This window comes from Hirundo rustica, chromosome 19, assembly GCF_015227805.2.
Source record: "Hirundo rustica isolate bHirRus1 chromosome 19, bHirRus1.pri.v3, whole genome shotgun sequence".
Taxonomy (NCBI): Eukaryota; Metazoa; Chordata; class Aves; order Passeriformes; family Hirundinidae; genus Hirundo; species Hirundo rustica.
In genome coordinates, this window is record NC_053468.1 from 5773873 (window position 1) to 5791045 (window position 17173).

Consider the following 17173-nt stretch of genomic DNA (forward strand, 5'->3'; position numbering starts at 1 on the left):
GCTGGCTAGGGAGGGGCTGGGCACGATGGGAGGGCTCTGGGAGGGGATAGCGAGGGGGAGACGAGGGGTGGGGTGACCGGCGTGGGGTGGGAAAGGGATACTGGGAGAGGTGAGGGGCACTGGGATAAGGTGGGAAGGGGCACCGGGGGGGGGCATTGGGAGGAGGTGAGTGGTGCTGGGAAGGGGAACTGGGATGGGGCGGGGGGAGTCGCTGGTGAGGCGCTGGGAGGGGCTCTGGTGATGTACTGGAAGAGGATGGAGGGCCATTGGGAGGACTGGGCAGGTGGTTGTAGAGGAACTGGAGGGGTGAGGAGTTGGGTCAGTGGGCCCTGGGTGGAGACATTGGGATGGAGCTTGGTGGGATGGGAATGAGCACAGCAAGCTACTGGAGTAATGGGGGGAGCAGGGATAAGGGCTGGGTGCTGAGAGGGACTGACAGGCACTGCTGGGACTGGGAGTGCTGGGGAGGGCCACCGGGATTTGTGGGGAATGCTCCTGCGACTGGGGGGTACTGAGAGACATCTGGGGAATGGTGCTGAGGGCAAAGGGCTGGTGGACAGGGGCTTGAGGGAGGGTACTGAGGTGCCAGTCTGGAGTGTGGCTGGGTGCTGGAAGTCCTGCTGGAGTGTGGGAGGGGCTGGCAGCAAAGCTGGAATGGGGCTGCCACAGAATGGGGAGGTGTTAGGAGGAGCAGGTGGAATGGGGACCACCAAAGGGGTGTTTGGTCCCCAGGGTGGAAACAAAATCCCTGCGGTAGCACAAGTTCAGGGCTGCAGGCACAGCTCTCCCTCTGCCAGCCACGTTGCTTTGTTCTGGTTGTTTTCCTGGTTTTCCAGTGGCCCTGGGCCACACCTGGGCTGTCATGCAGCTCCTTGAGAGGCTTTCCAGGAAAGATGGGTGGCACCACTTACACTGGAGTTAAACCAGGGATCACTTGAGAGATTTAGGGATTGATGGTTTCAATGTCCAGGAGCTTGGCTCAGTCCCAAGCCCCTTAAAGCTGCCACCCTCCTGTGTGGGATCAGTGCTGGGGAGCGGGTCGGGCTGGCTGGAGCCATGTGTGGGGTCAAGCAGGGGTTGGTCAGACACAGGGTCAGGTTTTCTGTGTGGTTTTGGGCTGAGGAGGTTTCCCTTGCTTTGGTTTAGCCTACATTGAAATGTCAAGCCACTGTTTGTAGCATTAAGCATTGCTGGAGCTTTCTGGAGCCGTTCTTTTTCATCTCTCGTTTGCTGGGGTTGGATCAGGAGGAGCTTTCTGCTGTCAGCTTTGTGCACCTCTTACCTGTTCCCATCTCAGCAAGTGCTGGGCACAGAACAATAGTGAGGAGGGGCCAGTCTAAAGTAGATTTTTCTTTTGAAAGTACAAGGCTGTTGATGATGTTCTAATTTACCTAGGCTCTCCTCGGTTTCGATTTGTGTACAAGGAGCTGGCATTTTCTGCAGTCACACAAACAGCAGTGTTTTAAAAATCTGTTTTGGTTCCATTTGCTGTAAAGCACGCTGAGATTGTTAGTGATGAGATAATACCCAGTGCTGCTGGCAGGCTGTCTCTGAGCAGTGTGCAAAGCAAGCTCTGACACACATGAAGCAGCAATCTGTGTGCCTGTGAGGAAAAGAGCTTTATCCTGTGCTGCATTTGGAATAGGGCAGTTTGGTTATTGACCTCAGTCAGCTCTCACTCACATCTATCAAAGGAGAGGCATGAGCTGTGCTTGGCCCTGTCTGAGTGTTTCTAGGATTCTTCGTGTTTCCAAATTTATGAAAGGAGAAAAACAACAATATCTGAAAGGAGCGAAACAACGAAATGCGCTGCACTCGGGGTTTAATGGCCATCTCTGAAATTCTGAAATTCAGCAGAGTTTCTTCCTCTGTGTGCAGCTTAATGCAACTGGGCTGATGTTTATGGTGTTTGGGTCATTTTTTCTTCCCCCCCGGCCTCGATTGTCTCTCTAATCTGCTGCTCTGGCCCCAGTTAAAGCTGTATTAGAGTAGCTCAGCTGGGATGTGACCCTGGATGACAAATCCCCACATAATGCAAGTAAAGAACATCGAGGCCATGTTCAGTGCTTTTTGCATGGCGCTGTGCCAAATATTCTCGCAGTGAAAAACATTTAAAGTCTTCCGTTTAAGCTGAGCTCAGACCTGAAGGACTCTGTCAGCAGTACCATTGCAGCTGAACCCAGACTGATTTTAATCACAAAACAAGCTCCACAGCAGCCTCTGCTTTTGGGGGGGGTGCTGTGAGATTTTTGCTGGAAGAAAATTGCACTCATTGTGGCTCGTGTGGCTTTCCCAGCCCAGCCTGGAAACACATTCCTGCACGAGGAATGTGTTTCCAGAGCTGTCTCCGGGCTTGGCAGGAGCAGAGAGGGAGAGAAATCAAACCAAACCCAGTAATTCAGCCTAATTGGATGAGGTGGAAACCAGGCGGGCAGCAGCTCCAGGAAACTGGGAAAAAGCAACAGGTTGATCCTGATCCAGATGTTTGGCAATTGGACAGGATGAACCCACAAGAAAGGGGTGGAAATTGGGGCATTACCCCTCAGCAGCTGCTGGGAATTCAACTGCTGGGGTGTTGAACTGTTCCAGGTGGGTGGGGGGAAATGGGATGGTGATGGCATTGGGATTGGTGAAGGGGTGAGGAGGGAAAGGGTTAAGGAACAACATTCTGATTGCACTGCTGGGCACTCCTGGAGTTCAAAGCTGTGCTGGTCCTATTGTTGCTGAGCCAGCAGGGTTTAGAGGCAAGACAGGCAGCATTTAGGGAACAGATGATTTTACTGCTTTGCTGGCAGCCTTTAAGGTCATGGAAGGATGTGTAAGAAAAGGGGAATTGGGGCAAAAAAAAAGAAAAAGGAGGAAAGAAACGATAAAATCCTTTTTGAGATGGTTTTAGGGTCGTAGTTCCTAGCGTTGGTACAGACTTTTATCAAAAAAGCCCACTCCTCTGGTTGTTTTGAAAATTGTTACATATTTGTCACAGAGCTAGCAATTGTGAGAATGAAATTACGGATATTCATGTATGTTTGGGCAATCCCTGTATTCTAAGGCATTAATTTAGTTCTGTGGAGCGAGAGAAGTGCTGGCGAGACCACTCTCATGGCTCTGCTGAGCACTTGCTGCTCTAACAGCATTTTTCCATCCTGTCCACCCAAAAAAACCAAAAAACCAAAAAAACAAAACAACCAAAAAAACCCCAAAACAGGAAAAAAAAAAAAAAAAAGGCAGAGCAGCACCAAAATAATGAGCTCCGTGTGTGTGTCTCAGAGGTGGGATGTCAGATCTTGGCAGAGAAATATTTCAATTTCAAGCTTGAGAGAACTGAAAAGTAATGGCTTTTCTTTTCAGAAAAAACCACTGTTTTGCATCTGCCGGGAACAAAAGGAGGGGAAGGAATGAAAGGCCTGGGGGTGGGTGTTGCAAGTGGGGTTAATTGTGCCTTCCATCAAGATGCAGCACGGGCTGATGTCGTTAGGGGGAGATGACAGTTTCCTTTGTGTGAAACATGGACTTCTCACTGCCAGGCGAGACACTGGGTGTGCTTTTCCTTGGAAAATGAATCTGTGTGCCCAGGAAAGCCAGCTGCAGAGCGTGCCAGCATCTGCTGCTTATAAGGAGTTCAAAAAATGCCTTTTGCCTGCTGAGACTGAGAATTTAGGGAGCTGGGCTGAGCACCACTGTTGTGTTTTTACCGAGCCCTTTAAAACCCTGGCTTTGCCAAGTGAAACCAGCAGCAGGTGCAGGATGAATATTGGGGAACTCCTGCTTGTGGATGTGAAGCTTTGGCTTCCTCCTTCACTCACCAACCGTCCTTGCTCTGAGTTCCTGCCTCACAAACTGGCTGTTGCCACCCAGCAGCGTTTGGAGCTGACTTGTTCACTTTTTATTCTTCATATTCTCAGGTGTTTTAAGGACCTGGAACCATGACGGACTCCAAATACTTCACGACCAATAAAAAAGGTTGGTGTTGAGCTGGTGCAGTGGATTGGAGGTGGTGGGTGGCTATTTTTACACAGCTTTTTTAACTGCACGCTGGAGAACTTGTGCTTTTCTGGTAGCTCTGTCCCTGTTTCTCTTCTTAATCATCCAGGGAAAAACTTCCAAAGTAGGTCACATGGCGACAAAAGACAAAACTGGGGTATTGAACGTTTTTATGATGCTCAAAATGACCCAGATTGCTGCTCTTTCAGGGATCAGAAAGCAAAACGTTGGGATTTGAGTGCAGATCCAGCCAGAGACAAAGTTTTGGTTATGAGCTAACAAGTGCCAGGCTAAGGATGGTTGTTAATTTGGGCATCACATGATTAAGCTGATGTGAGGAATTTAATATTTTGGGTATATACAAGACCCCACAAACACAGCGGGTTTTCCTGCTGCCCTTTTCTCCAAAGCTGCAGGTGCTCTGTTCGACTTTCCTCTGCCTTTACTGCAGGTGTGGTGGTTCACCTCAGGACAAACTGCTGCCCTTAAATATGGGAAGCTTGGAAAGGCTCTTTGGGATTATTTTACCCATTCAGCTGTTTCAGAGCGGGGCTTGTTCCGCTGAGACTGTCCCAGGTGGATTTTCTGACCTGTTCTTGAACAAAACGCTGTTGCTGAGTGCAATTTAAGCCTGATCATTCTCCAGCAGATGTGGAAAATGGGTTTGCATTAACCTCTCCTTTGCAAAATGGCTGAGTGCTCCCTCCGAATGCCTGCCAGTGAAAAAACCCACACTGTTGATCTGCTTATGTGTCATTAAGCTTCACAATGAGCTCATAAATGAAGCTAATGCAGTTGATATCTTCGGAAGGAGCAGCTCTGAAAGTTCAGAGCTAAAGGCAGGTTTTTGTGGGCTGGCTGCAGGGAGCCAGTCTGGGCTGGGTGAGAGCTGAAGCTGTCTCAGCTCCGCTCCAGGGCACCAGCTCTGGGTGAGTAACGCCAGGCTCTTCCTCAGGCAGGAGGGATGACGAGTGGTCTCTGCACTGCAGCAGCTTCTCTTCTTTTTTGGAGTCCCTGGCAGTCTCTCTGTGTCAGATTTTAATTAGTGCTCTGCTCCGAGCAAGTGTCGGAATGGAAAGTTGGTGCTAGAATTTTGGCGGGGATATTTTGGTATTTGTAACGTGTGCTCAGGCTGTGGCTCCCCATGGGAATGCTGCTGGCTGTCCTTCCTGAGGAAAGCTGTCTGTGTTGGGAGCATTATCCTTCTCACACCACTGGCTCTGTCTGGAGCAGGCAGATAAACAGCCTTTTGCACATGTTGCTTTATTTTATAAACTTGATTTCCACTTTGGTGAGCCAGCCTGAACTGGCTTTCTGCACAGTCATATCTGGAAGAATTAATGCTGTGGAAAAGGCTGCTTTGGGAACCTTGGGATCCAGGCAAGCTGTGGTACGTGCAGCTTTTATTAGTGGCAGCTCTGTCTTTTTTAGCATTTTTCCACTGGACTAAACACATGCTGTCCTGTTTAGGACAGCATTTGGGCTCCACTCCAGCTCTCTCAGGAAGCAGGCGACCATGAGCAAAACTTAAAAAGTCTGGGCAAAATTCCTAGCTTAGTTTGTTTCTTTTGCAGGCACGAATCTGGCATCTCCAAGTATCTTTTCATGCTGGTTATGTAAGGGTTGCCTCAGAGAAACAGATGCTCCAGGGATGTGATTTGGTGTCCTGGAGGTGGGAGAGCTGCCACACGCAGCGTGGTTTTTGTTCGTGGCATTTTCCTCTGCAAGGTGTAGTCATATCAGTCCCTTGAGTGTTGCAGCTTTGCTTCTCAGTGAGCCATGTTCTCCACAAGGTCTGACAGCTTCCAACTGCTGCTGGACCAGTTTTATGGGCATAACAGGCCAAGAAAGCAAAAACTCACTCTTGAATTATCCCTAAAACAAGACCCTTTTCTTCTCCTGAGAGGTTCAATCTGTTTTTGTTTTTTTTTTTGTTTCTTCTGCCAGGAGAGATTTTTGAACTGAAGGCTGAACTCAACAATGAAAAGAAAGAGAAGAGGAAAGAAGCTGTAAAGAAGGTTATTGCAGCCATGACGGTGGGGAAGGATGTCAGGTAAAAGCAACTGTGGCAGCTCAGGTTGTCCTGGGGCTTAGGTGTGGTGACACACGTCCCTGGAACAGCTCCTGGGCACCTTGCTGGGGATGGCTGTGGCCTGTGCTGTGCCTGAGTCACAGGTTTCTCAAACTCCTCACTGTCACTGAAAGCGAGAGAAACAAGTGGTTTTACTTCCAAGAGCCCTTTTTATTTAAAACACACCCAGAATTCAGCCATTTTGTATCTCACTTTAGGTGATGTTTTCTTGCTGCCCTAAGTTTTAGTGTCACAGAGGTAGTTCCAAGTTTTTCTTAGTCTCATCTGACACGGCATAAATTTAAGCTACGTTTTTAAATGGGTGATTTTAGCATTGAACCTGTGTCTTACTGCAGCTAAAGGACACTGGCATTTACTGTCCCCAGTATTGTTTTCTGAGAAAACCAGAAAAACCTGCTTGAGTGAATGCTTTCCCCTTTCCAGCTTCTGTTCCTGGAGCCTAGCAGAGAGTCAATAATTCTGGATTCCCAGCAGCGTGGTCTGTTGCCACGGAAATCTATATAAGCTTGCAAATTCAGCATCATGACTTCATCATAGAATGAAGGAACATACAAACTGAAAGGGGAAAAAAAAAAAAAAACCCTAATATTTTCTGCCAGCAGCTTTTACCCCCTTCACCTTTAGATCCCCACAGCCAACCTGGGAGCTGCAGAATCTTTGTGTAACTCCCTGTGTTATTCTGCAGTGCTGTTTACAGATGGCTGCTTGACATTTGAGTGAAACCCAGCTTGTCAGCGCTTAAGCTTCTAATCACTCTGGACTTTGCTGGTCTGAAATTTGGCAGGTTCTTCATAAGTGTCCTGCATGACCAGAACATTTTAAAGCAACTTTTTTTCCTCTTGTGGGTTCATTTCCAGACCTGGCAGGGTAGAATTTTCTTGTTTGGTGAACTCCCCAGTTAAAACACATTTAGGAAATGGCATTTAGTTTTCACCTTCTCCTATGTTAAAGCCATAGAAGAAATTAAATTATTATTGTAAAAGCCATTGCAAACTGCTTTGAAAGGGAAGGTGACCTTTCATTAAACAGCAGGGTGCTTAAAGTGGAACTGCAGTTTTTCTGGCTTCCTTGATATTGTTGCTAACTCCTTTGCATGCCATGCCACCTGTGTGTTGGATTTTGTGGCTGGGAGTGTGGATCTGCTGGAGGGCAGGGATGCTCTGCAGAGGGATCTGGACAGGCTGAGGCCAGTGGTGTGAGGTCCTGCACTCAGGTCACAGCAGCCCGTGGAACACTCCAGGCATGGGGAAGAGCAGCTGGAAGGATGGAAAAGGACCTGTGGTGCTGGTCAGCTGTGGCTGAGCACGAGCTGCTGTGTGCCCCGGGGGCCAAGAGAGCCAATGGCCCCTGGCCAGTGTGGCCAGCAGGAGCAGGGCAGTGGTTGTCCCAGGGCACTGGTGAGGCCACACCTCACATCCTGGGGTCAGTTTGGGGCCTCTCATGACAAGAAGAGCATTGAATGGCTGGAGCATGTCCAGAGGAGGGAATGGGCTGGAGCACAGGTGTGATGAGGAGCAGCTGGGCGGTGAGTCTGGAGAAAAGGAGACTCAGGAGGGACCTTCTCACACTCTGAACTCCCTGACAGGAGGGTGTAGTTGGGGGTCAGCTCTTTCTCCCAGGTTGCAAGTTACAGGGTGAGAGGAAATAACCTCCAGTTGTGCCAGGGAGGTTCAGATGGGATTGTAACAGCCTGCCCAGAGTGGAGTCACCATCCCTGGAAGAGTTTTAGAAGGTGTTTAGCTGTGGCACTTGGGGACAAGGTTGTGGCGGTGCTGGGGGAACTGCTGGCATTTCCTGACCTAAACAATTCTCTGATCCTTGCTTATCCTTGTGTTGTGTATCCAGCTCTCTGTTCCCTGATGTTGTCAACTGCATGCAGACTGACAACCTGGAGCTGAAGAAGCTGGTCTACCTGTACCTGATGAACTATGCCAAAAGCCAGCCAGACATGGCCATCATGGCTGTCAACAGCTTTGTGAAGGTAACCTGCTCCCCTGGCACGTCAGGAGAGGTCCTGCACGGTGCCTGCCAGCACACCTCCTTGTCCATCAGCCTTTGGGAGCTTTGTCTCTGCTTTGGGGCTGGGCTCATAGAGGAGGGTGATGAATCCATTAGGTCTGGGTTCTTTCTCTCACTTGTTCTTGCTGGTTATTGCAGAGGAGATGACTTCAGCAGCCCTGTAAGTGGCTGTGAGAGAGACTGCTCCAGGGAGAGCTGCTTCTGTTGTTTTACCAATTTCTGGTAAAACAGATTTTATCTGTTTCATCTTCCAGCCTTTGTAGTATCTGAGACATGGACATCAAACTTCCTGTTTGAATGTTCCAGCTGTGCTGTGTGGAAAACCTTTATCTCTGTTGAAACTGAGAGACAGTACACTGGAAAAACAGCAGCCTGATTGCTGGGTTGCCTTTAGTTCTGTTGTCAGGTTGCCTCTCCTTATCTAGGAAATGTTATTTCAGTCCCATGTTGTGTGAGATAAACCCCAGTGCTTAGAAGAAGCTTTGAGATTCCTTGTAGAGTGCTTTAAAATCTGAGACTGGGGAATGGGATTGAGTTTCAACTTTCTGTTGTGGTTCTAGAGGCAGAAAGGGCTGAGAAGACCTAAGCTGAGAGGTCTGCTCTTCTGGCCAGAGAGGATGTCCCTGTCTTCCTCTCTGGAAATAACATTATCTGTCTCTAAAGTGCAAATCTGTTAGAATGGACTAACAAAATGATATTTTCCATCTCACACTCTGCAGAGCAAAGCCTGGTGTCCCTTTTGGCAAGCTGAGGTTCAGGTGTTAGTGAAGAGCAGGTGTTGACACTGGTCTGCACTAACTCAGCACTTCCAGTTCAAGGTGTGGAGTGCGCTGGTGAGATGTGTCACTTCCCTTGCAGGCTTTAAAAGTGTTTTTTCAGCTGCAGGAAATTTGAACAGTGGAAGGTGAATGCTTTTGTAGGTCATTCTGTAGCCATCCTTCTACAGGCTGATTCTGGAGGAGCTCAGAGATGTAGAAAGATTGGATGCATGGAAAATTATGTAGGCTTGGAGTAGGAAATGTATTCCTGCCAAGTAGCCTTGGCTTAATGCCTCATGTGTTGTTAACTTAAGGGATGTTTGTGTTTCAGAAAGAGGCCTCGATGGCTGTTGCATTGTGTTCAGTTGTTGATTTTCCCCATTTTATTTCTGGCTCCTTTAAACCAGGAAGGTTGGAAATCAGTAAATGATTTTGTGGTGAGATTTTGGGTGCTGAGAGCTGCCTCTCCAGCTTAGCTGTTGGATCACGTTGACAGCAGCTTTGCTGGGAGAGTGAAGGGACACCCAGATGACAATTTTATAAGACGGAAACAGTGTAAAACATTCCTGTGAAGCAGCGAGCGCCCTTTTATCCCTGCTCTGAGATAATTGCCTGGCTCTTAGCGTGTAATCAGAGAGCTGCTGCTTACGGGAGAGCAGCGTGGCTCTGGCTGCGGGGAGCCAGTGGCTGCTGCTGCAGGTGTGCTCACGTTGCGCCGCAGGACTGCGAGGACCCGAACCCTCTGATCCGCGCGCTGGCCGTGCGCACCATGGGCTGCATCCGCGTGGATAAAATCACCGAGTACCTGTGCGAGCCCCTGCGCAAGTGTCTGAAGGATGAGGACCCCTACGTGAGGAAAACCGCCGCTGTCTGCGTGGCCAAGCTGCACGACATCAACGCCCAGATGGTGGAGGACCAAGGATTCCTGGATTCCCTGCGTGACCTGATTGCAGACTCCAATCCCATGGTAAGGCATTCCCAGCGCGTTGCTGGAGCTCGGTGATTGCGGGTGTGAAAGGTTCTTCACAGGGATGGTTTTGTTGGTTAGAGAGCCCTTGTTGCCTCAGAAAACAGGAAATGTCTTCTGTTGTTTGATCTGTTTGGGCTTCTGCCTGTGTTGAGTGCTGCGAAAGTGTAACTTCCTGGCCAGGTGAGTCAGAAGAGCAAGAAATATGTGATGCTGCTGCCTTGGTGACAGCTTGTAGCTCTTGCTTTCCTTCAGGCTTTGGCTCTTCTTGGAGTAAGAGTTTGGATGAATTCATTTGCTAATGCAGATAAATCCACCGGCTTGTAATGAGTGGAGAAAATCAATGCTAATGTTTTTAATAAAGTTAAATGAGTCGTCGGAGGAGAGGCGGAGATCATGACCGAGAATTTCATGGGAGTAAATTACCTACTAAATCAGCATTTAATTATGCTTGATGAAGGGTCCGCTTCCAAGGCAGGTGTCTCCTGCTATTATTTTGTGGCTAAAAGGTGGTGGCCAAGGAATTGAAGTGCCCCACTGCGTCATTCTTTCATTTAATACTGTTTCCTATTGGAATCCGGGGAGCATACCAATATCATCCTGACCCTTAGCAGGGAAGAAAACTTCTGCAGCTCAGTTTAACTCAGAGTTTAGGAATGTGATTGCTACTTTTTTAGCTCTTTTAGAGGACGGACTCTGGTTAAAGAAATAGTCTCACATTATTAGGGCAGGTTTACCAGCTCCTTCTGTGGTGCATGAGTCAAACTGCAGAATTTCTGTCCTGCTGTAGTCTTTGGGCACCTGAGATAAACCAAGTGCAGGTGATAAGGTGCCATCCCCTTTGGCAGGAGAGTGAAGGCTGCTGAGTGCTCTTTGTGAGGCTTTCTAGAGACAGTGAAACTCCAGGTGTCTGACAGTGACAGGCAGTCTGAGTGATGATGTCTCTAAGGAGATACAGACACCTCTTTTCTCTGATATCCAGCTCTTTTGCAAGTTGTTCTTTTTATCTGCCTCCCCGATTTGATTTTTTTTTTTTCTTATGCCAGGCTTCTTCGTGAATATTGATGACTTCTTGAGGATGTTTTCTTTGTCTAGGCAGCTCTGAGGCTTGTAGAGAAGCACCTGCTGTTCCAGTTCAATGTGGAGGGTGTGCCCTGCAGCCTCTGAAGGGACTGGCTTGGGCTTCTTTAGTTCCACTTCAATGCTGGCCTTGGTGTTCAGCAGCTCCCAGGCAGCCCTGGAGGTCAGGGACAGAACCTCCTCTTCTCTCAACCTTGGTTCCAGCTCTGGTTTTGTTCTGATTATGGCCACATGGAGACGAGGTGAAGAGCTCTGCCTGAAAGATGTGGTACTTGAGGAGAAATAACGAGGGTTTGCTTGCCCTTTGTGCTTGCTGGTCTCTGGGGAGCTCGGTGGTTTTGTAAATGAACAGGAGAGCGCAGATACATATTTAAAAAGTGCATTGGCTTAATATAGACTTAAATGAATGGTGAGAAGAGGAAAAATACCAAAGGGCAGTGTGTGCTCCATTTGCTAAATAAACCTCCAAAAGTAGCACAGGCTTTCCTAATAAAACACCAGGAAAACTCCTGAGCTCCTTGGTGGTAGTGAGGATGGGCTGGGACAGCTCTTCTGAAGCTGTGCAGGGTCACAGTGCCTCCCTCACGTTGTAGTCACCTGCTCTTTCCAAAACTGAGCATTCACAGCAGGAAAATGCAGTTTGGAGGGGTGGTGGTGATGCAGGAGAGGCCCTGGGGTGTGTTTTCAGGTCTTTGAGAGGCTCATGGAGCTGGTGTTCTGTGTGCTGGTTTCCCAGGTTTTACTCTAGATGGGGTGTGATGTTGTTGCTTTTTAAGGGTGCATGGGGAGAGATTTTATCAAAGGCTTGAGGCTCTTAGAGCTGCTGATTTAATACAATATTTAATCTGCTTACAATTTCAGTAGAGAAGGACATTGCTTTTAGTTAAGTTGATCCTCGTTGAAATTCGTGTCTTTGTGGCATTCCTTCAAAAATACAGGAATTATCCACTCCTAATTAAGGTTCATCTTCCTGGTCATACCATCCACCTCACTGCTGCTTTGTCCATGTGAAACTTTCCAATGACCTTGAATTTTGTTTGCCAGATAAGTTATATTTGTGTGCAAGTTGATATTTTCTGAAGTGTTTTTCCTTGGAATGCAGTTCGTGCCTGGAAGGTCTTTTTTAAGTAAAATGTGTGTGTCAGTATTGGCTATCAAAAGAAAGCTTGCTGGAAGGAATGGTACAGATGGATCTATTCTGATGGCCTATTCCTCTGTAAATGGTGCATCTCCATCACTGCAACCTGTTAGCCAGGCTCATTCATATTTATATTATAAATGTTTCTCCTCTTTTGATGGCTTGTGGAAATGGGCAACATTAGACACGTAATGAAGCAGAATTTTTGAGATGGGAAATCCACACTTGTTCTCTCTTCTGAGAAATGAGGATTTTGAGCAGGAGCTAAAAAAGGCTGCAGCTGAAAAATAGTCTTCGAGAAGGGTTTTATTATGACTTTGTAATTGGTTGCCTCTAGCACATGAGCGAGCTCTAAGCATTTTAGCTGGGTGTTGGTAGAGGAACATCTCCATCTGTGGCTCGCTAATTGCCTCGTAATTGTGCAGAGATCAGGGTGCATATTTCTCTGGGCTCAGATCACCTTCCTCATAAGGATGTCTGACTAAGTTGGAGGTGACCTTGTCAGAAACATTTTGGGTTTGTTCTTTTTTTTTTTCTTATATTTTTGGAGTAATGGCATTATTCTGTGTTAATAAACCAGCAGCCCTTGGGGATGTTCAGGGCACTGAAGTCCTGTTGAGGTGCTGTAGGTGCACAGCCAAGGTTCTTTCCCCTTTATGTGGTTTTTTTTTGTTGTCAGGACATGGCTTTAGTTCACATCAAGTGATCTTTTGTGCAGGTGCATCCCCTGGGTGAATTAATTCAAATGTCTAATTGCAGATACGTTGATATGGATGTCTCTGGTCAGGTACCAGGTGAGCTGGTGGTTTTTGATATAACAGCAGAGTTATCTGAGGTGTCTTGTGCAGGCCATGGCCCAAAACCCCTTCCAAGGGCACAGTTCAGTTGCCCTGCAGAAGTTTGATTGTGGAGGAGTCTTTAATCTCATTTTACAGATGGGTCTGTGGCTGCCCTTTGTCAGTTGGGATCCTGCTGAAGAGGATCCTCCCACAGAGTGAGCCCTCATTTCTTCCCAGAGCTGTCTGAAGGCAAATCCTTCCTTTTCCACCCTGCATTTCTGCACATGGAGCTCAGCAGAAGCAGGACTGGAGGAACATAAAGCTGGGGCCTGGCACCTCTCTTGCTGGTAACCTGGCGGCTACAATGCAACTCAGAAGCCTTTTCTCCCACAATCCTCACGTTCTAACAAAAATATGGCTCCAAAATGAGACTTCTGTGCACTCTGTTACTGCAGAACACTGTTCACACCCAGCAGCAGGTAATAGTGAGGGGAGAGAGGTTGGAGTGTTTCACAGCTGGTGGCCAGAGGTTCTGGAAGTCGTGGAAAAACTTTCCTTTATTTTTTTTTTTTTCCTGCTGCTGCCTTGTTGTGGCCTGGTGAATCCCATGCAGCGACTGCTCTTCCTTGGGGCGTTGGAGGAGAGGGAGAGCAGACCACGAGATGGCAGCAGCTGAAAGCAGAAGGAAAGCTGACTGCCTTTAGACGTTTTATTTTGTAACTACTTGCCTCTTGGTTTTTATCCCCGCGCTTGGTTTTCTTCAGGAATGTAAATATTAGCAGAAAAACATGAGAGGAAATCCATCTAAAGCCATACTGGTCTTTTAGTATTTGTATGGTACAACCTTTCTCTCCAAGTATTTTCAGTCCTTGACTTTCTAAGGTAACTTTTAACGCGTGGAATAGATTCCTTGCCAATCTGTTATCCACATGGCTTAAGTTAACTGATGTCACCTTCTCCCTGTTATTTCCTAGGTTCTGTTCAGTTTTTAATTCCTTCCTGTAGCATTTCTCCTTCCTCATGCTGGATCCAAGGTTTTTCAGGTGTGGCTGTTCCGCTCCTGTGTTTCTGTGGACTGTACAGACTTTTTGTGCTGTGTTTTACACCCTCTACATCACAATTCATTGGGAGAAACGCTGTTGTGACTCAGCACAGGGTAACCTGAGATCACATAACTGATTAGTAAACTCACCACGTGTGTGGAGTATAATTACACTCTCTTGTACCTGGGAGGTTTTTTTGCCTTTAGCATTAACCACACCGAGAAGGGGATCTGAGATCTGGCAGCTGGGGGCAGTGAGGTCCAGCTTGATCTAATCCAAATTCCCTCCAGCAGTATTGAGTTTCCACAGCTTTTAGATGAGACTAAAAACCTGTAGAGATAAATCAGAGTGTTTTCCTGTCTCCTTCTGTGCCTGCAAGGGCTGTGGGTTCCTTCTCTGCCAGAGCTTCAGAGAGTGTGTGTGGGAGCTTCCTGGGTGACCCTATGAAGGAAGATAATCTTTCTTTTATTTTTCCTACTAGCTGGCGAGCAGAATGTCTGTGAGATGATGTCCTGAGGAATGAGCTTGTGTAGAAACAAAAGGAGCTTTTGCCTCCTGGGCCTGTCCTCTGCAGGAATTTTATCCCTCTGTGTGTAGTAAAGCTGAGAAAAGAACCCCTTTGCTGAGCAACTGGTGATGCCCTGAGTCCCAAAAGGACTTTGTGGGAGGCAGTCAGGGATGTGGGGATTGTCTTATCCAACAGGGAGTGGAGCATCAGCTTCTCCCTGGGCACAGGAGATCACTTGTTCCTCGTGGGGACTCTCCCAGCCCTGTGTTTTCCCTCTGCAGCTGGTGTTTTTTCTGGTGGGAGAAGTGAGCTGTCACTTGCTGGATGAGTTAATTACTCCTGCTCATGAAGGTTGTGAGGACTTGAAAATCCACATCCCAGTGTGGAGCTGGAGATTGCTGGGAGCTGTGGGCTCTGCAGCATCTCATCAGCCTGGGGCTGCTCCAGGACACTCTTCCTGTCCTGTGGGCAAAAAATATCCCTCTTCTTTTCAAGCCAAGTTCTGCAGTTGCAGGCTGGATCTTTGAAGTCCTCCAGCCACATCTGAATTGGTCCTGTGTGTGGTTTGGGGTTTTTTTTATGATGTTTGTGCTGCAAGTAGAGATAATATTTCCTTCTGGGAGACATTTGATGGCATTTGTGGGCGGAATTTCTTTTACCCAGTGATGGATATGTTGCAGTGGATGAGAACGTTGCTTGGGGCTGCTGAAGAGCGGTGGTGGCACTTTGGAGCTCTCTGATGGATGCTTCTGCTGTTTACATGAGGCTGCCCAGCAGGTAGAGCAACACTTTTGGTAAACTCTGCAGCCAAAAGCACCAACAAAAGAAAGAGATGGGGAGAAGCTATGGAGGAGCCTGTCTAAACAGCGGCTGTGTTCATGTGTGGTGGGATGGTAGAGAGAGGAAATGTGGGAGATTGCCTGGCAGTGCAGAAACCAGCTGTGTGTGTTGCAGCAGGCAGCAGCAAAGACTTAAAGTAGGGCAAAAGGGAGAGCTGCCACCTGTGATTGGTGGCACAGCTTCTGGTTTCCCACTCTGAGCCCCTCGTTCTGCTGGTTGGAACCAGCTTTGGCTTTGGAATGGGCTCCTGCAGAGCAATCTCCCTTACTCTGCAGGTGTTTTCTGCAGGTTGTCATCCTAAAGGGGTCTGAGGGAATTTCAGGCATGCATGTGGCACTTGGGTTGTTGTTTGGTTGGTTTTGCTATGAAGGATGCAGCTCTTGAGCATCTTCCCTCGGAGCTGTGCTCTTCCCCTGTGTGTTCAGTACTGCAGAGAGGCAAGGAATGTGATAATTTGTGAAATTCCATGGCTCCAGAGTTTGTCTTCACAGACCCCTCATTTATAAAGCCTAATTGACAAATTCATCCCTCAGAGACTTGTCTCCTTCCAATTAGAGTCACCAGGATGTGCCTAATTTCCAAAGCATTAGTCTTGCTGAACAGAGCATTCCAGGATCTCTAGAATCAATCAGTGTGCTGGGAATTTTGTTGACACGTGTCTACATGTTATTATCCATTGGAACCGACACTCCTAGCTATTGGCACGTACCATTTGTCAGATAATGTTGTGGTTGTGACGTTTTGTAACTCTGCAGCCCCCTTTTTAGGGCTGTGTAAGGAATTTGGTGCTTAGCTGGTGCTTTTTCCTCAGCTCGGATCAGAGACAGCCCATTTGCCACTGGATGGTGCCAGCGAGAACCTCTGCAAGGAAAACTGCAAAAAAAATAAAGCAAAACCTTTCTGAAGTGTGTGTGGTAGGTGCCTGATCCAGACTGGGATCACACCACGGTGATTTCTGGAAGGAGAATAAGCAGTTTAAATTCCTGCACCGAGGGCTGAGCTGTGCCAAGGAGAAGCCCCTTGTGACGGAGCCATCCCTGAGCAGCTTCTTGCCCACCTACCACACGAGTTTCAGCAGCTGGGGGAAGCTTGTTTTCCTGCCTTACAGCTCACACAGCCTGATTTCTGCAAGGATAGGAGAGCAGGAGCGATGTTCCAGTCTGCCACAAAGTGCCGTTTTTCTGCAGGGAAGCGCAAAACCCAGTTAGGGCGAGCACGCCGTGGGAAATAGAACACTTAACTTCCCTTCCATTGCCACCTCCGTAAAAATTCAGCCCACTTGCAAAAAGCAAGCCAGGAGGTCTTCCCCACCCAGGCAGTTTTTGGGATGTGATCAGAGCAGGGAATGTCTCTCAGAGCTTTAATTTATATCTGTACATACCAGCATTGACAGCGTGAGAGACTCATGAGGGATCTCTGACTTGCATGGTGGAGCCATTTCATAGAATCATTGACTCACAGAAGGGTTTGGGTTGGAGGGGACCTTAATGATCAATTAGTGCCATCCCCTGCCGTGGTCAGGGACACCTTCCACTACCCCAGGTTGCTCCAAGCCTCATTCAACACTTCCAGGGCTGGGGCAGCCACAGCTTCTCTGAACAAGTCTGAACAACCCTCACAGGGAAGAATTACTTTCGCAAAGTGAGAAATTTTAATGGTTCCTGGGCTGTTTCTAGGGAAGCAAAGTAAGGAGGGCTTGGAGATACAAGTTACGATGTAAACAGGATGAGGGGTCATGTTCTCTGGAGAGCTGCTGTTAGGAACCTTCTGACCACACAGCGTGGTCATAAAAGTGGGTGGCCCTGTGAAATACCCATCCGTGGATGCTCTGAATCTCCCACCTGGGAGCCTGTGCTGGATGACACAGATGTACCCTGCAAGCCCAGAGTGCTCTTTGTAACGTCAGCACCTCTCCATTCTCAGAAACATCTCCTGGAGCCTGGCTCCCCTGAGGGCAGGAGCCTCCAG

The 17173-nt window shown here is 48.1% G+C and overlaps 1 protein-coding gene across 7 annotated transcripts in view; it reads left to right on the forward strand.

Moving 5' to 3' along the window:
- Positions 1-17173, forward strand: part of AP2B1 (adaptor related protein complex 2 subunit beta 1) — a 77303-nt gene that overhangs the window by 420 nt on the left and 59710 nt on the right. For 5 of the 7 annotated variants that reach the window (XM_040082165.1, XM_040082170.2, XM_040082166.2 and 2 more), the window contains exons 2-5: positions 3903-3960; positions 5929-6034; positions 7919-8054; positions 9572-9817. In XM_040082165.1, the coding sequence (XP_039938099.1) occupies positions 3924-3960; positions 5929-6034; positions 7919-8054; positions 9572-9817 (525 nt within the window). In that variant the 5' untranslated portion in view covers positions 3903-3923. Of the gene's footprint in view, positions 1-85; positions 110-3348; positions 3411-3902; positions 3961-5928; positions 6035-7918; positions 8055-9571; positions 9818-17173 lie in introns of those variants that run through there. The other 2 variants (XM_058422962.1, XM_040082169.2) reach the window with 2 other exon arrangements.